The 26,242-nt window shown below is 40.0% G+C and overlaps 1 protein-coding gene across 7 annotated transcripts in view; it reads left to right on the top strand.

Moving 5' to 3' along the window:
- The window catches only part of APP (amyloid beta precursor protein), a 281,953-nt gene that overhangs the window by 163,675 nt on the left and 92,036 nt on the right, over positions 1–26,242 (top strand). For 2 of the 7 annotated variants that reach the window (XM_047795014.1, XM_047795023.1), the window contains exons 7-9: positions 8,247–8,414; positions 11,098–11,154; positions 24,250–24,383. In XM_047795014.1, the coding sequence (XP_047650970.1) occupies positions 8,247–8,414; positions 11,098–11,154; positions 24,250–24,383 (359 nt within the window). The remainder of the gene's footprint in view (positions 1–8,246; positions 8,415–11,097; positions 11,155–24,249; positions 24,384–26,242) is intronic. The other 5 variants (XM_047795032.1, XM_047795041.1, XM_047795061.1 and 2 more) reach the window with 3 other exon arrangements.

The raw sequence follows: 26,242 nt of genomic DNA, 5'->3' as shown, positions 1-26,242 counted from the left end.
TTTCAGGGTGCTTGCATGGGACTTTAAGTTCCTGATGTTTCATGTAGAAGCAAAGAAAGACCTTGTTGGCTTAGTCTTATAATTATCTCTGTTCTGGAATTTAATAGCACTTGTTATGCAGGATATCTGAGGTGTTGGTGACTATGGCACAGTAGCCTTGGTCACACCAAAATTTCTAAAATATAGAATGAATCCTGGTGTTTATTTGGGCTATGGCAGGGTTTCTCAAACTCAGTGTTATTAGTGTTTTAGGCCAGACAGTTCTTCGTTGTGGGGACTTGTCTTGTTCATTTTAGGATGTTTAGCAGGATCCCTGGCCTCTCCCCACTAGATGCCTGTAGCGCTGCCAGGTGTGATGACCAAAAATATGTCTAGGTAAGCATCCAGATAGATCCTTGAGAGATGTCTCTTGGGTTCAGAGTCTCTTTGCTTGCAAACTGCTGGCCTGTGATGTTTTGACCTACAGTGATGTCTGGCCTTAACTATATGAGCAGAGAAATACCCCTGCAATGTCACATCTTGTGGTAATTAATGTAAGATTCCATGCCTTGCACACTGTAGGTAGCAGTAAACATTTTTTTTATTTGAGAAGAAAAAATGTTTTAAAAATATGCTAAAATAAAGTTGATAAATACTCAGTAACATAAAAATATATTTGATAAGATCTGTAATGTACAGTTTCATAGCTTATATTTAGAGACAAATCAAATATAATTGTTATATAATTTTTAATATATTACATATGCATATTTGCCATGTAGGCAGAGAGACATTGGGGGGAAAAGAAATTTACTCTCCCCTGGTATCCTGTTTTATAATAGCAAATCGTGGTTAGCATCTGTAGTCCAACCAGGTGTACTGCTGCTCTCAGCTGGATGCGGCCCATTTTTTCCTGCTGGTATCGAGACAGGAGTGAGTTAACGAGGTGGACACACTTGACTTGCCCCCAGGAAAGGACATGAAATAACAGGACCATTCTTCCTACCCCTGGCTCTCATATCTAGAAGCATCCTTTTCTTGCATTAATAGAAATGCCATGTAATTCTTTCTTACAGAGAAGTGGTACAGCGGATGCGAATTCCAAGCCCAATGATATTTCCTCAATATTTTTTTTTTTGTGGCTGCACCCTCAGCATATGGAAGTTCCCAGGTCAGGGATGGAATCGAGCCATAGCTTCGACCTACGCTGCAGCTGCAGCAGTGCTGGATCTTTTAACCCACTGCACTGGGCCAGGATTAAACCTGAACCTCTGCAGCAACCTGAGCCACTGCAGTTAGATTCTTAACCAACTGTGCCTCTGCGGGAACTCCTTTCCTTGCTCTTAGGTCAGCTTTATTCATTATTCCCCCTCCCAAAAAAAATAAAAGCTTTGCTATTTCTCATGTTCCGACAAGTTACAAGAACTTAAATTTTGGTATCACTTAAATTTTGGTTTCTGAGAAGTCTGAGTTTTCATAGACTTAAATAGGAGTAAGAAAAATATTGTATTGGTGTTAGATTTAAAGCAGAAATATTGAAGCTGCTTTAATTTTGCATAAGACAGAACTTCAGAGTAAAAGAAATACATATGATCCCTTAAAATTAAGTTTCTGGAATATCTATACATTTGAATCTTTCACCTCTACTAGACTATGTTATAGCCTTCATTTCCCAAATATATGCACACTTCTTTAAATAAGCTAAAACCTAATCAACCTTTTACTAATCCTTTCCCTAATTTTTTTGGGAAAGTAATTGAATCCTATATAGATTTCCCAGCACACCCTACCTTTCAGTGAAGAAGAAAAATCCCTTCCTCTTATTTCCAGCAAAGGCCATGACATCTTGTCTTGTCAGAGTTTAGAGCATCTTGTCATATTGTATCATGCTTCAGACTAACCACACAGCTTGATGACAAACAAGTTTACTCCAGTAACAAACAGAAAACAAAGGTATTAGGGAAAATAGTGGTGCCCTTTTGGGAGTGCTCACCCTTACCGCCACCCCAGGAGTACTGTTAATCTAAACACTTTACAAGTAGATCTTTTTCAGGTGTTTTTATAAATAATCTTTCATCATAGAGAGTTGTGAGAATCAGGTCAGGTACAACTGGAAAGACACATAGGCTGAATAGCATTAAAGAATCAACACAGTTCAGTAAAAAGCAAGCCAACCGCAGCTGTCTTCTAGAGATTTCCATGACAAATTAGCACCCGTCATTTCGTCTGAGTCAGTGATTTCATTACCATGCACAGCTGTTCCCATCATTTGTCTATACATTTAAGCCCATATGTGGGTCTTAAGTGAGATTTGTCATAAGACTTTAGCACAATCTTGCTTGCCCAATTTTACATGCTTAAGTAAAATATGATTAGTAGGTAATAAATATCTGATCACTATTGCCCTGATCAGGGTGGTTTTCTATTGGACATGTTTTTTGATTACTACTTGCTACTATTTGTAAGTACATTATAAATTCCTTTTTCCATTAAATGTACATGTATCTATCTATTGTTGCAAAAAAATACGTTCTTAAAAAATTGCTTTTTGTAGGATGTTGACTTGTTAAAATTTTCATCTTTAAGAATCAAACACAAATTTGCCTACTTTTTCTTCAATAGACTGTAAGATAGTTTCTAATAATAGGCTCATGAAATATCACTCTATCATAATATTTGGAATTATAGAAATAACTTAGGCTGAAAAGTAAAGGTATAAAATGCCATTGAGATAAGTGAGCCATTTTCATTACTAATGAATTGATACAATTCCTAGATTTCTGTAAGTAACTCTCTAGTTTGATTAGCCAAGAGTTACTTCCTCAAAACTTGTAAATTTAAACTATACATTCCATGTAATGCACAAATTTACATAAATCCCTATAGTCTGAGAATAATTGAAAGTCAGTTATTAAAATGAAAAAATAAAAAGCTTTACATTATAAAGTTATTCTTTGGTTAGTGCTTTATTTAAAACTAATTATTTTAATTATTCGCTAATCTATTAACCCTGCTTTTTCAGAAGGCATTATAATAATCGTACTCTTGAAAGTAAGATTCCTTTCCCATCCTAATTACCTTTTTCTCAGCTGTCTTCATGTCGAATTTTTTTAAGTGTAAAATTAGCTTGCTAATTTGCCCCAATTTGACATCTATGCAGTTATTTTTTTTGTGGTTAAGGATAATATTTTTAACAATGAGTAGCATAATCATTTTATATAATGTAAGAAGCCATAGCTTTGCTTCTGTATTGCATTTGCATAGTGCTGATTTTTAGATGATGGAATTTAGTGTTGAAACTGGCACACATCTCAGCAAGGACCTATCTTACAAAGATATAAAATACATAGCACTTGTTTTTTGAGCCTATCAACTCTTTCATACTGTTGTGTGTGCCCAAGCATTTCAGTTTCATAAATGGTCTTTTGCCTTGAAGGGGGAACAGAGCTGTTGTAAAAGAAGAGATAAGCTTTCCCTGCTGGCAGAATTCAGCTAGATGAATCTTAGGAAACCTATTTGTGATCTTAAAAGTTTAAGAATTAAATATGAATAAACAGAGAATATAGTTCCTTAGATTGCTGAAGTCTTATGTCTGTGTTTCTAACTTGAAACATTCTCTTTGAGAATTATCCCTGCTCCGGTTCTGGGCAAAGTTTTCCCCTTTATTATTCTATGTAACATTTACTTTGAATAGAAATGAAGGTGGATTGGAATTAAAAAAATAAATTTAACAAATGAATTTTGCGGGGGCCATACCTGCAGCATGCAGAAGTTCCTGGGCCAGGGATGGAACCAAGGCCACAGCAGTGACAATGCTGAATCCTTAACTGCTAATCCCCCAGGGAACTCCTAGGAAATGATTTTAAAATGTGAATCTTTTATTTATTGTTTTAGATTTTGAGAAGAGAATGAAGATGAGAAAAGGAAGGTGTTCCTGATGTGGCATAGAGGGTTAAGATCCTACCGCATGGGTCGCAGCTGTGGCTCAGATTCCGTCCCTGGCCCAGGAACTTCCATATGCTGTTGGCTGTGGCCATAGAAAAACAAAAAAGATGAAAATGGAAAATGCAGTTTTCATTTTCAGATAAATTCTGGTCCATGCTCTACATGTAGTGGATGATTTTGTAAATAATTTTCCACTGAGTGATTATAGTAATTAATGTGCAACATGTTTTTCACACAATTTTTTTTTTTAGTGTTTCCCATAGATTAGGAAGGAAGACATTTTTCTACTCAGAAAAATAATAATGTAAACATAAGCATTTAAAATGTCCCTTGAGATTTCTTTTTCCCTGAATCTAGTCATGCAGCTTTCAAATTATATATTTCAGGACTTAATTCTTTAAAATTGTTTTACTTTGTTAGAATCTTGATTAGATAGATTTCCTGGTAATTTCTCATTGCTAGAAAAGAATTGAAAGGACAGTTTCTGGAGTTCCTGTCGTGGCTCCGTGGTTAACAAACCCGACTAGTATCCATGAGGACACGAGTTTGATCCCTGGCCTGGCTCAGTGGGTGAAGGATCCAGCATTGCTGTGAGCTATGGTATAGGTTCCAGATGTGGCTTGGATCTGGCGTTGCTGTGACTGTGGTGTAGGCCGGCAACTACAGCTCTGGTTCAACCCCTACCACCGGTGCAGCCCCAAAAAGACGAAAGACAAAACAAATTTTTTTTTAATAAATAAATAAAGGACAGTTTCTGAAACTGAAATTTGTGGCCCGCCAGGGAATTACTCTGAAGTCATACACATGATTTAAGAAAAGAGACAAGATTAGAATTTGAAGGCAAGCTGAACTACCAGCATTCCTCTTTTATGTTTCTTAATGTGAGGTTGTTTTTGGTTTTTTTTTTTTAACATTTTTTGGAGATAACTATAGGTTCACATGTAGTAAAAGAATTCATAAGAAGATACCCTGAATAGTCTTTACCCACTTTTCCCCATTTATGTAAGACATCACAACTAAAGTGGCCATCAGCCACTTAACACTTCTTCAGACCCAGTGTGAGTCACTCACCGTCCCCTTTATACGTCTTCATACCTCGAGTAAAAGTGTTAGCGTAATACTTTCCCAGTGTTGACCCCATACCTCCTCCTCCACCTCTCCCAGACTAAGTGAAGCTTCTCTTTTCAATTACATGGACCATGTGGTTTTGTAATAATGAGGGTTAGAGAAACGGTCAGGGAGGTCAAACACTTGTGTGCCCTACAGTAGGCGAGGAACCAAGTTATGCGTGAGAGATGGAAAGTGATGATTCCACTCCAGAGTCCCTTCTGAAATCAGCTTACTGCTCTAGGAGGTCAAAGCCAGAAGGAGAGTGATGGGCAATGCCAAGTTGATGGCTAATCAGCAATGCTGACAATTGGAGGGGTTATAATGAGATACCCTTTCTCATTAGTCCATGCTTGTTCTGGTCCAGAGCATCTGGCACACATTGCTCCGTGTCAGCAGATCAGAGGTTCCAAGTGACAGACCCACTGCTGTTCCTTTCAGCTCACCTGTGTCTCTTCTTTCATACATTGTGTATTTGGCATTAGATGATCATACACTGTTATACCAACTCCTGGTCACGTTGTCTCAAACATCCTCTCATATGTGAGTACCATGGCATTGATTCTTACTCCCCACAATGTCCACGTACAACGAAGTCATGAAACTATTTGGGACCATTTGAAGTCAGGAGTGCCAGCAGCCATGGAACTGTCAGAAAGAGCCAATAAAATGCTCCAAACATCACACTTTCCTTTGTCTTCGGGGATTGATGGGTCCGGGGTCTTCTAACTGGAAACTCCAACAAGAATTGTAGGCTCATTTTGTAGTTTATTCTGTTTACTAAATTGACATATAAATGGATGTTGTGTCCTGAATGCTTTTTCCTGTTGATGAGGGCTCTACCAGTGAGCTCTAACAAAGGATTTCATAGCCATTTAGAATGAGGCAGGAGAAAATAAAAATGAATAAAATGAAAATGAATGCTTCATTCATAGTGTAGGAAAAAGACAACATGTTGTAATGTTACTTGGATTCTAGACTGGGAAGTTTTGCTTTTGTGGAGAGTAAGAAATTATTACTAGGTCACATACAAGGGCAAGTATCTATCATGGATTAACTCCTTTGAGGTCTCATTACTTAACTGGCACCTACCCCAAATTCTACCACTTTTATTTAGTACATTGGAGATGACATAAAGGCATTTTCTGCCCCTGCCCATGGATACTGGCCATGTATTTGGTGCTGCAAGAGGTATAAAATGTGAGGAGCAGCATGAATTGTTGAGACATAGTGATTTTGTTACCCAGGCTCCTGTTGCTTATGGTCCTGCCGTGGCAGGAGGCTTCTGTGCCCCCCATGGGAACAGAGCCCACTTGCAACTTCAGTGCCAATTCTAACCACAGTGTAAGCTTAGAAGACATCATTGCCTGGCAGTCTCTTTGGAATAGGAAGAGCTTAATGATGAGTATCATTATGTGTTACAAACAGGAAAGCACATCACACGAACATGTACAGGCTGGTGAGGGATGTATGGAGAAGGTACAGCCAACCTGTACATGTTTCTTAGAGAGAGGGAAAGAGTAACCAGAAGTGGAGGTGGCTAGTGGCTGTGGTCTGCAGGGAACCCCATATGTGGGGCATGTGTGGCTTTTAGCTCCTGTACCTCAGAAGTTGCTTTGTCAGTAACTCAGAGGTGGCCAGACCCTCCCCACCCCAGAACCTAACTCACCCTTGGTAAATTAGAATACTGGTCTTTTCGTGTGGGGAATAAATCAAATGGCCAAGTGGATGGGACAGTTACCAGAGGTTTCTCATACAGGAGAATGCCATGCAGAAAGCTAACTAAAAGCTAACTAACTCATCATGGCTTGGCAAGCATGGACTTGGAAAGTAACTGTTCCGAACGTGATGACCTGAATGACGGGTGGCAGGGAGCCTCCTGGAGGCAGACGTCTCCATCTGCAACCCAACCAAAGAGAGCGAGAATCATCTTAGGTATCTGTTCACCAGGACGTTTCTCCTGCAGAGAGCTGGAAACTCACCTTCTGGGCTCAGTGCCAACCTTCCCTCCCTACTCTGTGGACACATCATGATGGCAGCAGCTTCCGGTGTTGCCATCACCACTTTACCTTGATTGGGAAGAGCAAGGAGTGCCATGGGTAGAGAAGGAAAACCTTTTACATCACCTGGGGGCCTCTGTCTTTGAGTAATTGATGAAGATCCATCTGTTGAATATTCCTAGTAGGAAGCTCTGGGTTATGTGTGGATTTTGTCTTTTAGAAGAAGGGCGCTCTCCCCGGCATGTTAGTAAAACTATGAATAAGCGAGACATCTGTGTGTGCTAAGGCTTCAGCAGGTTTTCCGTAAGTTTAGCTAGGGCAGGGCGCCAACCAGGTTGGAAAAATTGCTTTCATTTCTGACAAAAAAAAATGAAATATACATGGGAGGTGGAGTTCTGATTCTAATGGCAGCAGCTACGAATGGATTTGGACAGGTTGCTACACTTCCAGTCCATCAGATTATGAATCTGATTTGAGGGAGGGTGGCAGGGCATGTTGACAGGTAAGCTGTGTTTTAATGTGAAACAATGTATGCTATGTATTAACAAATTAGAGTTGACTCTGTTTTATTACTTGGAGTATTTTTGTCTAAGGGACAGATAACTATTCAAATAATATGTGTCTTCAATGAGAATTAACTTCATTGACTTGGTCACATTTATAGATATTATGTATTTTCTAATAGAGTCAGTAGACAGGCTAGCTCTGTCTCTAAAAACTGGATCAAATTCAAGATATTATAATTAATTTAGTCAAGGCAATCATTTATTTAGGAAACCAGTCAGGTGTTTGTGAGAGGTTAAATTTTTGCCTCCTAACCAGCTACAATCCTTTTACCTTTAAAGTTGATTTGAAATTATTTTTAAAAAGAAGTTTATTTTTTACAGTAAAGTCATGTTTGGATGTGCAGACAACTCCAGGCATTTACTATTAATCTAAAAAAGGTCTGTTCACCTCTAGCTGCAATTGTTTCATTGCTACAGAGAGCTCCGCTCATTAAACCAGGCGAGCGTGCCCTGCTTTGTTTCAGAGGTAATTCTAAAGTCCTGGTAGATAATTAAATTTCTCAGTAAATGTTCAGCAGATGCTGCCTAGTAAACCCAGCCCAAGGTACCCCTGGGAGGACTGGGGCGTAAGGAAAGTAAACATGTGTACATGAACAGCGAGCCATACCTTTTCATGCTAAATGTGGTTCCCCACATCTCCTCTGATTAGAGGTGTGCTCTGAACAAGCCGAGACGGGGCCGTGCCGAGCAATGATCTCCCGCTGGTACTTTGATGTGACTGAAGGGAAGTGCGCCCCGTTCTTTTACGGCGGATGTGGCGGCAACCGAAACAACTTTGACACAGAGGAATACTGCATGGCCGTGTGTGGCAGCGTCAGTAAGTGGACCTTCCTCCAGCCTGGCCACCTTTTCATCTTTCTTGCCACTGACTCTGCTCTTTGTAACAGATTGGTTTTCCTGGTTCTCGGGAATGGGTCTGTTTGCTCCCACTAACCACGTTGCTGTCAATTTCCCTAATTGCCGGCGGTCTCCTCCAGTCCGTTCAATCATGAGCACACATCTAAGTCTTTCTCTAATAAAGCATGGCCGTGGATGTGTCCTTGTCCTAGCTGTGGTGCATCCGTCTTGCAATCTTTAGGGACCTTTGAGTGCTTTCTCTTTAAGCCACGCTGCTGGACTTCTGTTTTGTCTTCTCAGCTGTTTCTGCAAATGTGTATCTCCGTGTTTGTCCGAGTATTTGTGTGTTCGGGTCTCTGCATGTGCACTCCATGTGCAAATAGGGGTAACCACGCGAAGCCTGCCTGATGATGCTTTGGTAGCCTTGGCAAGACATTTTGCCGTGATGAGTACCTTTCATAACATGTGACATGTATTGTGGTGGCGAGGGCCTGGGATTGGGTTGAGCACATGCACTTCAGATGCCAGAGGGTAGAAATGCCCCAGGGGCCCCTGCACTCACCCATGGACATTTGCAACTTCAACGTTGAGTTTGCCTGTCTTCTCTTGGAATTAGATGGAATTAGATGGAAGAAAATGACTCCATGAGCGTTAGAAACCTTCAGTGACGTAAGGCTCAAATAATATTTTTTCTCCAAGCCTTTTCTCTTGCATTAAAGTTTTTCTTTACTCAGGGGCAGGGGGCAAATAAATGAAATCATGATGACTTAAATGCAAGTCGAAGCCATTTCCGCAGAGGTAGTTCTCCAGAGGTAACACACCAAACGTGTGGGACTTCTCTTCTTCTTAACAGCCCTCCGTGTTAAATCCTATCTATCTGTCTCCCTAACTATCCACCTATCCATCTATCTATCTATCATCTCTATTTCTGTCTATTATCTGTCTTTCTCATGAGGAGAAAGTGTGATCTTCTCAAGGAATAATTACTCAACTCAATCAATTCAAGATTAAATTGAATCTTATGCTTTTCTCTGTTGAGAGACTCCTGTCTTTTTGTCTGTTCTTGTATGAGTGGCAGCCAACATTTCCTACCTGGGATTCCAGGGTTTATATAAAGGGTTTTCCAATGTCGTCACTGGATTAAGCTAGAACAATAAAGGGCCTGCAGCATCAAGACCTTGTATTGTGAAGCCCAGTATCCAAGTGGAATCTACTGGAAAAGGTCCTGTTGGTGTCTTTGTGCGAGATGACTCCCCTGGTACCTCTGTGACAGCATGTGTGGGAACTGGTAACACCTCAAAGGGCTTCTTGTCTGGCTCTGATGGAATGATGTGGCTTCCAGCTCTAAAGACTCCCTTCTTCATTTTCAAACTGAAAAGTTAATTCGGTCAGGTGACAGGTAACAACAGGGAGCACAATGGAAGAGTCTGTTGCCTGGAGCCTCTTAAACAAAGGGCTTTTGTTGTAGTGATTCTAGCTGGTTTTGCTGCTGGGGGAGATTTCCTGACACAGTTCCAACTCTTTTCTCCCTTTCTGTGAAGTGGATTTACGTTTCAGAATGTAAATCTGTATATGTGTATGTATATGTAAATATATACATATATCATACGAAGGAGGATTTTTAAAAATTATGAGCAGTAATGCATTTGCCTCAAGAATTAGAAGTGACCCCCCCCAACCCTATTGTCATCCCAAAGGCACACCCTCTCCACTTGATTAGTTTAATTTGATTCAGATGGGGAGTGAGAGCCGTGGACACCACCTGTCAAATGTCTCTGGAAGTGTTCTGGATGCGCTCACTTTACTGAGAGATTTGCAAAAGATAGATGCTCTCAATGCAGGGTAATTTACAAGCAAGCAGTACCTAATTTCAGGGAAGGTGGGTTACAGAACAACATATCAAAAAAACAAGCATGAGGGAGTTCCCATTGTGGCTCATTGGAAAGGAATCCGACTAGTATCCATGAGGATGCGAGTTGGATCCCTGGCCTCAATCAGTGGGTCAAGGATCCAGCATTGCCGAGAGCTGTGGTGTAGGTCTCAGATACGGCTCGGATCCTATGTTGCTGTGACTGTGCTGTAGACGGGCAGCTGTAGCTCCAATTTGACCCCTAGCCTGGGAATTTGCACATGCTGTGGTTGTAGCCCTAAAAAGCCAAAGAGAGAGAGAGAAAGAGAAAAGAAAGAAAGAGAAAAAAAGAAAGGAAGGAAAGAAGAAAGAAAAGAAAGAGAAAGGAAGGAAGGAAGGAAGGAAGGAAGGGGCTGAGGGTCTCTTAGAAGAGTGGACAGATGTAAGCCTGGAATGGGTGAAATGAATAGAGATTCAGAAGGGGAGAGATGGGAGTTAATGATGCCAACACTAAGGAGGGAGATGAGAGCAGGAGACCCTTCCCCAGGGTACCCGGTGTCCAATCAGAGACGGAATAGCCCCATTCTAAGATGTTACCTGGGAACTATGTCTGATGTGTTTATTCTGTTTCCATACTGGGGCCCAACTCCAGGATATTTGTTTAATTTTTGTTTTCAATTCACTGTTTTTGTTTTTGTTTTCCTTTGGTCAGTGGAAATGTGTGTGAGTTTCATCCATCATTCCCAAGTTTTTTTTTGTTTGTTTTTTTTTTTGTTTTTTTTTTTTTAGTTATGTTCTCTTATTTTCTCCATAGTGTCCCAAAGTTTACTCAAGACTACCCAGGAACATCTTCCCCAAGATCCTGTTAAACGTATGTTGTCATTCACATGAGGGAGGGGAGGAGGGGAGGAGGATGGTGCATGGCTGGACTGTAACCCCAGCATCCTCACCTTCTTTGCATGGTTTCGTGTGTCTCGAACACCTGCCTTTTAATACAGTTTTGATTTCCATTGCCTTGCTTATAATTACGTCTGATTTTGCCAGAAAATTTCCAGTGTCAGGCCAAGAACTTTGACTAAGCTTCTTCTATTTCTGATCAGTTTCCTTTTATTGAGTGTGTTCCATAAAATATTGTATATGCCAACATTATTTTGGTGTTTTATTTGGCATCATTATGTTATTTCCTAAAGCCCACAAGATACCACAATAGCAAGAGCCCACATGTGTAAGTGACTTGTTTCCCAGAAAAATGCTTAATATGCATGCATCGTACTAACTATATGGACTAATACATATGCAGAGGCTTCAGTCACGTGTGTTTCAAGAGAGCTGTTATGCTTTAAGAAGTCAACAGTCGCTTTTAGAATTCAAGACCTCTTCCTCCTCTCCCTGAATGCACAATAGTGGGTTACAAGTGCCCAACTTCTGATTTCATCGTTGAGATGTAGAGAAAGAGCTTCCTGTAAAGAAATATTATGGCAACTACATTACAGTATTTGTGCTTTGTGATGACTTCGATTGACCTATCAGTCTAGCCTTGTTTAAAAATGTAGTGTCAAACACACAGATATTCATTTTTGAGTTTGGGCTAGATCCAAAAATAGATCCATCCAGCTTTAGGTTAGGGCTGATATATACCACTGATGCTTGTGGTTGCTGAAGGAAGAGACGCAATTTCGGTTGTAGCTTAGATATAATGAAAATGAGCACTTAGCTGTATTATCCGGAAAACAAAAACAAAAACAAAACCTAGTCTCACGATTGATGAAGCCAATGATCTTTTCTTAAAAAAACATACATTAGTTGAAAATACGGCAAGTGGTTAATCACAGAACTAGGAAAAACTCGAGAGTTTATACTGGAGGATTGATAGTACATTGAGTTACATGGCATGTTGCATTTTACTTGGCCTTTTGCAAACATCATTTCTTTTTCTCAGGGATGCACTGTGGGCATTTTCCTCATTTCCTCTGTGCATATGAGAAAATGAGGCTTCAAGAGCTTAGTGACCTGTGCACAGCCATCAAACATGGCAGGACCAGGTTGAAACCTAAATGATATCGTGGCTGTGCTTCACACTCCAAATGACCAATATTGGGATCTGACATTGTTTCCTAGGTTAGCAAAATTACAATTGAGGTTCAGAAGGACATTTTAAGAATATAGAAAAAATTGTGGAGAGCAGATGACAAATATTAGAAACATTTTTTCCTAAATGCCATGAATACAGCCTTAATCAATATATTAAATCTTTCCCACCCTTTTACAAAACAGTCATTATTTTTATTTTGTTTCACTTTATATCCTTTTAAGCATATAAAAATTGTCTTTTTCTGTTTTTATTGATTCCTGGGAATGAGCATTGTCGTCTGATAAATTTATTTTCATGAAGTGCCTGTGCCCTCAATTCTTCCAAACAGACATAGACCATCTCCTGTGATTTCTCTCTTTCCCAGTAATTTTCTCCATCTACTTGTCGTATGTTTGGGATCCTGACACCTTTCCAGTCTAGGAGGGTGAAGTGATTTCGGCAGCTATATTTTCTCATCTACCTACAGAGACTATTCAATCACAGCAAGTGGAGGGTTTTGCAGTGCTAGTACAAACAGACTGGGGAAAGCATATAATTTCTAGTTATTTATAGCCTACACAGCTCTGCTGCCTTATTTATAGTGAAGCTGCACTTTGAATTGAAAACAGTCATGGTCATCTGGAGGTCAGATGCAGATAGCAGACTGGAGTTGGAAAAAACGAGCCAAACTCACAAAGGCGAACAGACCCGGTTGCTTGGCTCCTTCCTCAACCTAGGGCCAACCGGAGGATAGCGCCTTTCACGGAGACGGGTGGTCTTGCGGATTTTTCAGTGTCTGAATTGCTTCTGGTCAAATTTAAAATGTGAAATGAACTAGAAGCTCCTTAGTTAAACTGGCAATATGACTGCATGCGTGGAGAAAATGTGTGATGGTCTGCATGCTAAATATAGTCACTTTCGGGAGTTCCCGTCATGGTGCAGCGGAAACGAATCCAACTAGGAACCATGAGGTTGCAGGTTCGATCCCTGGCCTCTCTCAGTGGGTTAAGGATCCAGTGTTGCCGTGAGCTGTGGTGTAGGTTGCAGACGCAGCTTGGATCTGGCGTTGTTGTGGCTGTGGCACAGGCCGGTAGCTATAGCTCCAGTTAGACCCCCTAGCCTGGGAACCTCATATGCCACGGGTGTGGCCCTAAAAAGCAAAAAGAAAAAAGAAAAATCTCATGAGATCTGCGTTGCTTCCGACATGAATTTTGTCTGTCCATGTGGGTTTGGACGATGCAGGAGTTTCACATTCATTAAGCCCAGTACAGTGTTCATGAACAGGAAAAATGACTATATAAGTGTTTAGTGATAATCTTATGTTTCAGACATAAGGATATGATCATTGTTTTTCTAGAATTCTTATCCTGAGATTGCCTCTCAAACAGCAAAAAGACTGACATCTTAATGGCTTTTACTCTTAAAAAGAGCATGATGCCAATTTCTAGTCAGCTGACTCCACCAAGAGGTCTGGCCAAAAAAGAATGACCACGAACTTTGTTTGACTCCTTCACCTGCAGCAAATTTGCCACAAACAGCATCCAACCTGAGGTCTTTCCAGCCTCAACACTATTGCTCCTTAGGGCCGGATAATTCATTGCTGTGGCTGCTGTCCTGTGCATGGAGGGCGTTTAGCAGCATCTCTGGCCTCTTCCCGTGAGATGCCAAGAACGCCACCCCAGCTGTGATGACTAAAAACATCTCTAGACTTTGCCACATGTGCTCTGGGGTGAACAAAATGTTTCCCCCCTGCCGCCCCACCATTGTGAAACTCTGATCTAGATGAGTAGTTTGCCCACATAAGATGCAGACAGAACCAGACTGGTGTAAACAGGTATATTTTCCATAAACTTGAGGGTATGCTGCTGTATTAGAATGTCAGAAGCTTCCAGTTCTCAACAGATGTTTGTGAAACTGAATTTGTTAGACCGCTATCCTAAGTCTCCTGATTTGCAAGTGAGGAGAGAAGTTACTGTTGCTCTTCTGACTACAGTATAATTTAGAAGTCGGATAGGTTTTTCTACTCTAACGTAAGCACTACTGGAGAAGCAGAGAATAAACCAGCAAACCCCTGGGTTGGAAGTGCGTGGTTTACCTTCTCTGTCAGTTTCACCTTAGTTTCATAGAATCCCAGCGTATGCTAGAGAAGCACCCCCTGTAGACAGGCTACGTGTCCTTGCTACACAGGTTACTTGGCATCTAAGCTGCACTGTGGGATCATGTTTATGGCCCAAGGGTCTCTACAGAACTTTAGGTCTGGCCTCATGCAGGATTGGAGAAGGAGTAGGTTGATTTCTATTCACATCAGAATGGCCCAGATATAATGGAACGGAATGGAATGGAACAGAATGGAAAAGAACAGAACACTTCCAGGAGTTCCTGTCATGGCTCAGAAGAAACGAATTTGACTAGTAACCACGAGGACACAGGTTTGATCCCTGGCCTCGCTCGATGGGTTAAGGATCGGGAGTTGCTATGGTTGTGGGATAGGCTGGTGGCTACAGCTCTGATTCAACCCCTAGCCTGGGAATCTCCATATATGCCTCGGGTGCAGCCCTAAAAAGACAAAAAAAAAAAAAAAATTCAGAGAGTACAGAAAGAATTAGAATGTATCCAGTAAGACCAGACCACCATCCCCAGGTTCTAAGGTGGTTTCCTCAGAAGCTCACAGTTTGCAAACTAGCCCACTGTGTGACCTTTTGAATAGAATGTGCCACCTTAGCCCCAAAGTTGCAGTGTCCTGTCACAATGCCAAGGCCATCTGATCTCTGGCCAGACTTGAGTCATTGTTCTTAGCCATACTTGTTCTTCTGATTGTGAAGTAGCAGATATTCCTGTGAGCACATCTTCTGATGCTAATAGAATTCGGACATTTTTTTGTGAAACTGCCAAGCATTATTAAAAACAATTAAAAGCATTTAAAGATGTGGTGGTGCATTAAATTACATGTCACATCAGTGCCAAGACAGTCTATTAAATTGACAAGTATGAGAAGCCATATCTTTGGTACCCAGAAATAATCAGAATAAAAAAGAATTTTTCTTTCCACCAAGCTATCATAGTAAAAATCCCTAAGAATGAAAAGATTGATTTGCTCAGCAAACAAGCATTTTTAAAAAAGGGGGAGAGTGGCGTTCCCATCGTGGCTCAGTGGAAATGAACCTGAGTAGTATCCATGAGGACGCAGATTCAATCCCTGGCCTCACCCAGTGGGTTAAGGATCTGGCTTTGCCATGAGCTGTGGTGTAGGTCACAGATGTGGCTCGGATCCCACATTGCTGTGGCTGTGGTGTAGGCCAGCAGCTACAGCTCCAGTTTGACCCCTAGCCTGGGAATCTCCATATGCTGCAGGTACTGCCCTAAAAAGACCAAAAAAAAAAAGCTCATTTACCAAAAACAGTAAAACAAAAACAACAAAAAAAGAATGCTCGCTATATATGTGTTCTATTCTTTAGTTATTTCCAAAGAAGAATAAACAGTTTATAGATAGTTAATAGACAAATACAGAGTTAACAAGAATGTTCTATAAAAGGCCAGAAAGTCAGTATATTAGGATCCAATGGCCTCTAAGTACTCAGCTTGGCAGTTGTGATGGAAGAGCAACCTCAGACAGTAGATAGATGAATAACTCCAGCTGTGTTACAATAAAACATTATTTACCGAAAGAGACCAGCAAGCCAACCCCTGGTTAAATAAAGTTACTTTTGAGCCTGAAATGTGCTGCTACCAAGTAAGGTATTTCAAGGCACACCCACAAATAAACCAAATACCCTATTTTCAGTAGCTTGACTTTTTTTTTTTTTTTTGATATTATGAGACTCACCTTGGTGCTGGAATTAAATAACCATATAAAATACAGTGCACACGTGTAGGGCCACATTGCTGTGAAAGACTGGAGTAGAATGAAATTGGTTTTATCCATAAGACCTCCAGGGAAGTTATCAGTTCCATCACACTTTTACGGCTACCATTTCTATGAAAGGGAACAGTACTGAAGATTTTGACCCTTCAAGCTCATCTGTGGAGCCATTAGCAACTCTGGCACGTCATCCCTTTATGATAAATTATTAAGGAAGTGGATCATAGCTTCTGACAAAGGGACAAAATGCAATAACTGAAGGTTACAACATCCTAGGTGCCAGTTATTGTTGCTGTTGCTTCACATACATTTTTTTAGATTCAGATTTGGAATCGCTCTTATAATTTTGGTGCATTGTGTTCAACTGAATATAGATATTAATAAGAATAACACCAGCATTCATTCGTTCACACTCATTTCACATATTTGACAAAATTCCCTCATTGGTATGTGTCCATAAGACATAAAAAAGAAATGTAGCTTGACTAGAGTAAACACAGCATAGATTACATTTTTATTACCTTATGTCCACAGGATGCAGTGATAGTCTGCCAACTGCGGTTGCACTGACTGTAAAATAAGTGCAATACAAGGGGCATGTCTGGGGAAAATGCCTTTGTTCTTTTTTTTGTAGAGAGTCTGGTACCACATGTAAGGATCACAAACTTTATCTTCACATTATAAATGTCTCTGCTAACTCGAACTTGATAAATATTTGAATTTAGACTGCATTAGGAATATTTAGTTATTTTGCATTAGAGAAATAGAGAGGCATGGCTTTTTTTTTTTTTTTGTCTTTTTTTTAAAGCTGGGGCGGGGCAGTCTGTAAGCTCTGCCATGTTGAGAGATGAAATATCCACATCAAATATGGATAACATATTTTACAGGTTTATATTTTCTCTATATAAACTATCCTCCCTGCCACCTCTCACATGTATCACAACCATTTCGTGTGACAGCATTGCTAGCTCTGTATAAAATAGGATTTTGGAGTTCCCGTCATGGCGCAGTGGTTAACGAATCCAACTAGGAACCATGAGGTTGCGGGTTCGGTCCCTGCCTTGCTCAGTGGGTTAATGATCCGGCGTTGCCGTGAGCTGTGGTGTAGGTTGCAGGCGCGGCTCGGATCCCACGTTGCTGTGGCTCTGGCGCAGGCCGGTGGCTACAGCTCCGATTCAACCCCTAGCCTGGGAATCTCCATATGCCGTGGGAGCGGCCCAAGAAATAACAACAACAACAAAAGACAAAAGACAAAAATAAATAAATAAATAAAATAGGATTTTCAATGATAAGGCAATGACTGTATAGATCTTCATTTACTTTTATATTCTGTTGGCGATGCTCTAGAGATAAATTGCCTTTTTGCTGATGAAAGGGGACCAACCAAATAGTCTTGGTAGCATCTAACAGTATATGTCGACTCAGTACCATTCGTAGTCCCCTGTTTAGGGAAGTAGCCAGAGCTGTTACTCTTTGAAGGTGGTGTTAGCTCTCCTTTTGCATCCTGAGCCCATTAGGACCTTAAAAGTATGTGTCACCCTAGAGATTGAGAAAAGAAACAAATATCAAATGATGGGGCAGTTTTCCATGATCCCACTATTCTTGCTGTCTTTAGTATGAATATGAAAGGGAGTATTTACAGTGTTTACAAAATCAGAACCAAAATGAGCCTTTGGTGCATTTGCTGTTATATTTGATGGTGTCACTGATGCAGCGGTCCTCCACCTGGGCCAAAAAGCAATCTCTACCTCGTTCTCAAGACCCTGGCAGTCTTTACTTTATTTTGAAGTAACTTCCCTTCAAGTTACTAAGTTTTCTAGGGGTAAAGACAGGAATGAAAGTGTTTCCCTGGCATCATGCCACCAGCGATGGTGGTGTATTGTGTGGCAGGAGCATTGGGTGCAGCACCAGGGTTCATTAATAAATTGAAAGCAAACCTGCTTCCCATCCCCCAACTATTTCCACACCTCAAAAAATAAAGCTCTGGCTGCTACTAAGAGGGAGATTATAGTGTGCAGTGCAAGTGTTGTGACAGGCATTGGTGTGTCATTATCAAAACTGAAATGAACCTTCATTGACAGGTGTAAACAGTTTCTCCCTTAGTATCAGTTACTAATTTCTCCCTTAGCATCTGATTACCTAGGGTTCAGGAGACAGCAAGTTATGTGGTGAGAGAAGAGAGGAATCTGTGATCCTTCTCGTGTCTCTGTGTGTGACCGTTGGGGGGTATCTTTGTTCCACGGCAACCCCTCACCCCCTCCCTGCTGCGTTTCCAAGCCATCCTCGTCTTCCTCTTTCACTCTTCAAAGATCACCTTCCTCCTGCTTTGTCCCTTCACAGATAGAATGATCCTTTGAAAACACATCACATCACGCTTTTTCACTCCCCAGAACAACCCTCGTGGGCTCCTCCCAGTCCTTACCATGGCTTCCAGGCCCTTCACGATCGGTCCTCACTTCCTTTCTGCCTCTCTCACTACTCCCTCTATTGCTTCCTCAGCTCTGGTCACACAGCCCTTGCTCATCTTGGAATTTGCCAGGCTAATTTCTACATCTGCCTGTTCATCCAGCAGGTAGCTGGGAAGGGAGGCTTCAGTTCAGCTATTTGTCTAAATGTTTCCTTCCTGGCCACCTCCTTACGGCTGCGGTCTCTCCTCCTTTTTCTGGCACTCTGCTTTCTTCTTAATCCTGTTCCATCTTTCTTCTCTTCCATAATAGAAATCACATTCTAACAATGTGATTTATTATTGTGTGTGTGTGTGTGTGTGTGTGTGTGTGTGAGTGATGGTTGTTTCTTTCACTAAAACGTAATTCCACAGGTCAGGGGTCTTTGTTTCGCTCACTGGTGTCTCCTAAATGCCTGACAAGTCCTAGGGGCTGTATATTCGTTGAATGGAGGAGTAAAGAAATGAACAAGCACACTCCAGGCAGCAGAGTCTACATCCAAAATGCTATTCAGCTTCTCTGACCTCCCAGGGCTGCAAAAAAGAAAAAAGGGACAAAGCCTATAGCAAAAGCATCAGTCACCCAGGATGCCACTGAATTTTTGAAAGCAGTGTGTTCACCTTGAAACAATAATGTGCTATGAACGGGGACTGCAGTTCTGTCGTTTTGGTTTTTTTCTTTTTATTCTTTTTTCTTTTTAGGGCCACATTTGTGGCATATGGAAATTCCCAAGCTAGGGGTTGAATTGAAGCTGCAGCTGAGGCCTATGCCACAGCCACGGCAACACTGGATCTGAGCCGCATCTGTGACCTGTACTGCAGCTTGCAGCCCACTCGGGATCCTTAACCCACTGAGTGAGGCCAGGGATCAAACCATATCCTTGTGGACACTATGTCAGGTTCTTAACCCGCTGAGCCACGATGGGAAAGCCTCTGTTGCATCTTTTCATTCGCTATTATATTAGATGCCCATTCTTGGTATTAAAAGTTACATGTCTTACTATATTTTATAAGACTGCTTGGAGACTAGACTAAGAAAATCAACAGAAGGTCATTTAAAAGTTAAAAAGCCCATGCATGTGACAGTGTGAGTGCTGTTGACGACTCGGCAGCTGGAGGTCCAAACCTAAAGCTGAAGATGTTTAACCCTGAATGGAAGCCTGGTTTTCTGCAGAAGAGTGAATAGACGCATTGAGCATGCTTGCAGAAGGCACAAGTGAGCATGTTTGACCCGAGGCCAAAGGCTGAAAAAAAAAGATCATTCAGATTCAAGCTCTGTGGGCTCTTTCTCCTGACCCCATTTCATCCTCCTCCTTCTTCTTCATTGAAGATGGGAGCTCATTTACTAGATAGCATTCAGAGCAGGAAAATATTTGTTAGAAAAGAGACTGGCGGTTATCATAACAAAGCATATCTTTTGCCAATACAGGATGTTCAGTAGCAAACCAAACCCTTTTTGGGACCCCAGACGTGTCAAATGGATTAGCCCCTTACCACTCCACATTATTAACTTGATAGCTTTAAATACAACTTTATGAGGTTTACCTAGTCCTAAATTCAGACTCACTGTGTGTGGGTCCAGGGATGTGAATGAGGGTGTTAAATGAGAGTGTACGTGTAATATGGTAATAACGTCTTGGTCTCCCTACCTGCTAAATGAGGACACACGTAAAGTTCCTAACGCAGTAGATGCTAATGAATGAAGGCTATTATTTGGCCAACCTGGAAATCTGAGCCCCTGTCACAGTTTCTAAGGAACCTTAGAGGTCTCTGAACAGGATAAGTGCATTGTAGTAGCTTAAAAACAAACAAACAAACAAAAAAACCTCCTAAAGCCAAAGCCAATTTGTTTCTAACAGTGACCCATGTTTTAAGTGACCTAGGATATACAGCTTCCTGTTCCTTTGTGTCCTGGAACACACCTGACATTCCTTGAGCCACGCCTTTCCCAAAAGAAAGTACCTCGAAAGGGTAAGGGCATTAGGGCACAGGTTTTCCTAGCTCTGCCCATGTCCTTTTTGTCGTGTCTCTGGCTTACTGTAGACATGATCACAAGATGACAGCTGGTCCTGGTATGACCCTGTCTTTAGGATGGAGGAAAATTCAGGAAATCGTAGCTGAGCTTTCTGTACAAATGCCTTGCAAAATGTTCTCCCCTTAACTGTATTCAATATCTTGCAATAACCTATAATGGAAAATAATCTGAAAAATATATGCATATATGTAATTGAATCACTTTGCTATGCAACTTTAACACAATATCATAAATCAGCTATATTTCAATTGATTATATTTCAATTTATAATCTACCCTTAGACTTATATTTCCCAGTCTCTAGAATGACGAGAAATAAATGTCTGTTGTTTAAGCACCCCCTACCCCTGCAAAAAATATATATACATCTTCTTCCCTTTTCCCCATCAGCTGGAGGGCAGTGATAATAAAATACTAAAATTCATTCAAAAATATGAGGTTGTACCATCTTTCTTCTTTCCTTGACTGGACAGTGATCTAGTTTGCTGACTAGGGTGTGAATACAGGAAATATTCAGTTACTTACACCAATTGAGATGGGGAGTTAGTATGAGTAACTAAAATGTTTGAATTAAAGATTAAATGAAAGACAGCTTCTCTCAAAGTCCTCAAGGAAGGAAGTGTCAGGGATCACTAACAAGGGATTTACTGAAAAATATTTCTGATTAAATGGAATAAATCTGTAACACGGGATTTTTATTTATTTCCTTGTTTCTAAATAGTAAGTTTTAATACTTAAAACATTCTTTATCCCGTTATATACCTCATATGCTCATTTTTATTTTTCTTTTATTCTTAATATTTCAACTTAGATGAATGAGAGTATAGTGACTCAGATTTTAGCGTTTCTTGCCTAAAACAGTAGATTTGCAAATTAGAAGAACTGGAGAAAACTGTAAGCGTTGGTTTTATGGTTCCTACCATAAACCTTCCTACTTATATAGTAACTTTTACGATTTCAGTTTTCCAAAGAGGGTGCTGTGCTATGGTTACACCTTCCAGCCGATGGCCATTTTGGTCTGTGAATATGACCCCAAACATTTATCCATTTTCATTTGCCCAAAATGCAAAATATAGTTTGACTAACATTATCATTCTACAGATTGTACTATGCCAAAAGAAATTTAACTTGTTCTCATATGAGCTCTACCAGTAAAGATGAGAAAATGATTAAAATCATGGGGAAAAATACCACTTCCATGGTCCAGTGGGAAAAATGATTAGGTTAAAATACATGCATATTGGTTTGCTTCAGTGGATACAGCAAAACATTCACCTGTATTTTTTTAACAAAAAATCTTTAGTGTAAAATTATTTTTCCATCTTAAAAATTGACACGTTTTCAATAATTTCAGCCTTTTATACAGATCATAAGAAGGTTTTTTTTTTTTTTTTTTTAGAAAATACGTAATACTTTTCCTATCCATGGTACCTCATGGTCCCACGTGTACTTCATTTTCAGTGGATGTGAAATAGAAGTAGCTGGTTTTTCCTGTGTTAGCATAGGCTCTAAGATTTGAATTGGGATGTAACAGTGAGCAAAGGAGGAAAGGGCACTAGCATGAATAAAGTGTCCTGTGTCACCTTTTCTGCAGGGTGGCATTTCATTTTCCCAGCACTCCTAGTCTGTTGTTGGCATGTTATCACCACTTGATAGATGAAAAAACTGGAACATAGAGGGCTGAAGTTACTGCCCTGGACCACAGCTTATCTGAGAAACACAAACCAAGTTGTGATTGATCAAGCTGTGCCTTATTGCTCTTTCCTTCTTCCTTCCTTGTGTTGCTGAAAGACACACTTCCTGTCTGTTCCATAGAGGATGGATCAGTTGTCTTTCAATATGTATGCCTTGTGTCAGAACCACATGACACCCAAAACCCCCCAGTATTTTGAAGATAGATCCCAGGAATATGTCATGCCTCCTTCCTTATACTTTAGAGCATTATCTAGATTGACAACTAAACTGCTTTTAGTCCAAAAAAAAAAAAAAATTGTTAAACAGTGATTGGACTAGAAGGGAGATCAGAATGAATAGTTCTCTTTAAGATTATATTCAGGGAATTTCCGCTGTGGCTCAGCGGAAATGACTCCGACTAGTATCTATGAGACACAGGTTCAATCCCTAGCCTCGTTCAGTGGATTAAGGATCTGGCATTGCTTTGAGCTGTGGTGTAGGTCTCAGACATGGCTAGGATCTGGTGTTGCTGTGGCTATGGCATAGGCCAGCAGCTAGAGCTCTGATTCAATCCCTAGCCTGGGAACCTCCACGTGCCACAAGTACAGCCCTTAAAAGATTTAAAAAAAAAAAAAAAAAGATTAAATTCATTCTTTAATCATACAACAAGAAAGTCTTGTTTTGGTTCAAATCTTGGAGCCTTTAGATTGGAAACAAAGCAGACATTTTCTTGAAACGTATGTAAAAGACAATTTTACTGTTTAGTTTCAAAATGACCCAGCAATTAATTCTTCTCATTTAAGTTCTTTTGGGGATATTCTCTCTCAAACATAATAGTCGAATAATTAGGTAAGATTAGTGAAGATGAATACTTAGAACACAGGCGATAGTTGAATGATTTTTTTGAATAAAACACTAAAATTGGTTTGACCTGAGAACATAGTAAAAATACCTCATTTCATTTTTGAGGTTCAGCATGGTTTTTTCTTTAAATCAAATGCTTGGTTTTTTTTTCTTTTCATCTTAGGTTTTTTTTTTTTTTAATAAAGTCATAAATGCTCTGAATTCTCACTAGTCATTACAGATCTTTTATAAAAGTGCTGCTATAGGCTTTATAATTCACTTGGCTCATGAGTTTCAGACATTTTTGCTTTATAGTACACTTCAATTTTATGGGTATTTATTTTTCCACATAATATAGCAGTATATGTTGCAACTCAGTAATATTACTCTGCAGTATTAGTGGGATTCAAAATAGAATCGCTTTCTTTTTCACAACTAGTATAATGAACTGGTTGGCTATTGCCAACTTTGTGAAGGCAGAAAGGTCCTTTTGTGGTTTCAGAAAGTGTATTGACGTTTATGACACTTTTGGTAATATTTCAAATATTTTCTCACAAGCTCTCTAAAAATACAGTGTAGAATTTTCTTCACACTGAGGTGCATGTATTCTGTAATAAACTGAATTTTGGGATTTCTTTGGTTTGTTTGTTTGTTTGTTTTTTTCAGGAATCTTATGATACTGATACCACCCCTTACTATCAAGATTACACACATTCATTTAACAAAGCATAGGGATTTGGTGCAACATGTCTGTATGAAACACCAACTACCTTTGCTCTATGAATGCTCATTTTACAAAGAATTCTAAATATAATCGGATAATCGGAGAATGGACTCTTTTCAAGATTTCCCTTCACCCTATCCTTGAAAGGGGGGAAGGACATCCTTCACGTGCTGCGAAATGTCTCGTGATCTCTTAAACGGCATTAACATCTTGTATGTGCTTCTCTACTAAATTCTTTGTTCTGGAATAAACGGAAAATAGGGCTTTCTTTGAAATGACTCTTCTGAACTCTACTCTAATTCCCTTCCTTCTTTATAGTTCCTACAACAGCAGCCAGCACCCCGGATGCCGTTGACAAGTATCTTGAGACACCTGGAGATGAGAACGAACATGCCCATTTCCAGAAAGCCAAAGAGAGGCTGGAGGCCAAGCACCGCGAGAGAATGTCCCAGGTAAGCGTCCCGTCCTTCAACCCTGCAATACTGGGGAATCTGGGTTTGCCTCTGCCTCGCACTCTTCCTAGGGGCCCCTGTGGTTGGTGAATGCCTAGGGGTGGATAAGGCTCTTTTTAATTTTATCCAGCTCTTAAAGGTTTTTTGATTTTAAATGTTTGCTATAAGGGCACCGGCTTGGGGCTTTTTACATTCTCCTTGAAGATGCCACCTAGAAAAGATTCAGGTACAGTAAGGTGTAAGATTTTGTAAGCACAGGCTAAGTTATGGCTACACCCTTCTTGATGGTTTTGTCACTTTGTACATAGGGTGGTCCCATCTTAAAATCCCTTAAGATGTTCTTTAGCAAAGAGGAATATTTTATATTAAACACCAAATTATTAAATTTCTTATAGAGTTAATTCATAGTACCATAGGAGCTGAAAACCAAAGTGAACTGTAAGGATAATTTCATCCACTTCCATAAATGATAGATAATGCAGTAAAGATTCAAGAGTTTGGCTTTTCCCACTCTAGAACCAAGCATGTAAAGTAACACAGGGAGGCATTTGGAACCCAAGCCTTTCTTGCTCCTAATATGATGCTCTTTACACTGTGCTGCAAACTCTGGGTCGTTTTTTTAAATCACAGACTTTATGAGACAAATTGAAAAATTGAGTTGTATCCAAAATACGGCTAATTTATATGTAATATTATCAACCAAAGTTTAAGCTATGCCCAGTACCAGGTGCTACGTGTTCTGTTAGAGGTGGGTAATACCAAGAATTTCAGCCCTTTCTTGGATTCTTCATTCACGCTTTCATTCATGCATTCATTCAATAAATGTGTATCCAGCACTTACTTGCCAACCACTATTCCAGCTCATAGTTTATACCCTTTAGAGTGAACATGAGGAAATAATAGGAAAAGTCAAATTTAGGAAAACGTAAAGAAGGAAAGAAGAAACATCTTCCCAGTATGCATTGGTCATTTTGATCCTATTAATAAAAATAATTTCAAATACTCTGTTTCAGATGTTATAAATCTCTCCTAGAATGGTAACTTAATTTTACTTTAGCACATCTGTGTAAGCCATGATTTAGTTCACATCTTTTAGTCATTATTTACGTCTGAGATAATTTAAGGGATGTTATCCTGGAGCAAAGAATGTTGTCTTTAGATTCCAGTGATCATAGGAAAGCGAGATGCCTGAGGTCAACATTTATCATCCTAATCTATGATACTGAATTCCGGGGACTGTTTGACTTTGAACTTGCCTGCCTCTTAAATCTCTCTGTATTAGTTGTCATTTTCTCTGCATGAAACAGCCAAGTCTTTGAAGATCCATAAATCTGGAGGATACTGTTACTTCTGTGCCTGCAGTGCAAAATTGCTTTATAACACTACATGGGGCCACTATGAAGTCCAAAGCCTGAGAATTTTTCATTAGAAGATTTCAGTCTTTTAAAAATGATTTTTATTACAGTCTGTGTTGTTATTTATTTTCTTACAAACGCAGAAGATACGGTTTCTGGTATTTGAGGCTTTTTTGTTGTTGAGGCTCACGGTAAATAACTCTATACTTGGAGATTGCTGTTATGAATAGTATCCAGCAAATAGAAAAATCCACATAATCATTTATTACATATGATTTTAATGTTTTAATATATCCTTAAGATTCTTCAAATTGCAAGTTGGCCTTTCACTATATTTATTATTTTTAAGATAAGCATCAGCCTCTTAAGAACAGCCTTTTCTCCTGTCACCAAATATAAATAAACTTAGCTCACATGGATTTGCCATTTTGTAATGGCAAATTTGGCCACAGGGGACAAAAGCATGGTCTTCAGAGCCACAAAGATCTTGGTTTATATCCTTCT

Source organism: Phacochoerus africanus, chromosome 1 (assembly GCF_016906955.1).
Source record: "Phacochoerus africanus isolate WHEZ1 chromosome 1, ROS_Pafr_v1, whole genome shotgun sequence".
NCBI lineage: Eukaryota > Metazoa > Chordata > Mammalia > Artiodactyla > Suidae > Phacochoerus > Phacochoerus africanus.
Note: the sequence above shows the minus strand (reverse complement) of the source record. Positions and strands in the feature narration are given on the sequence as shown.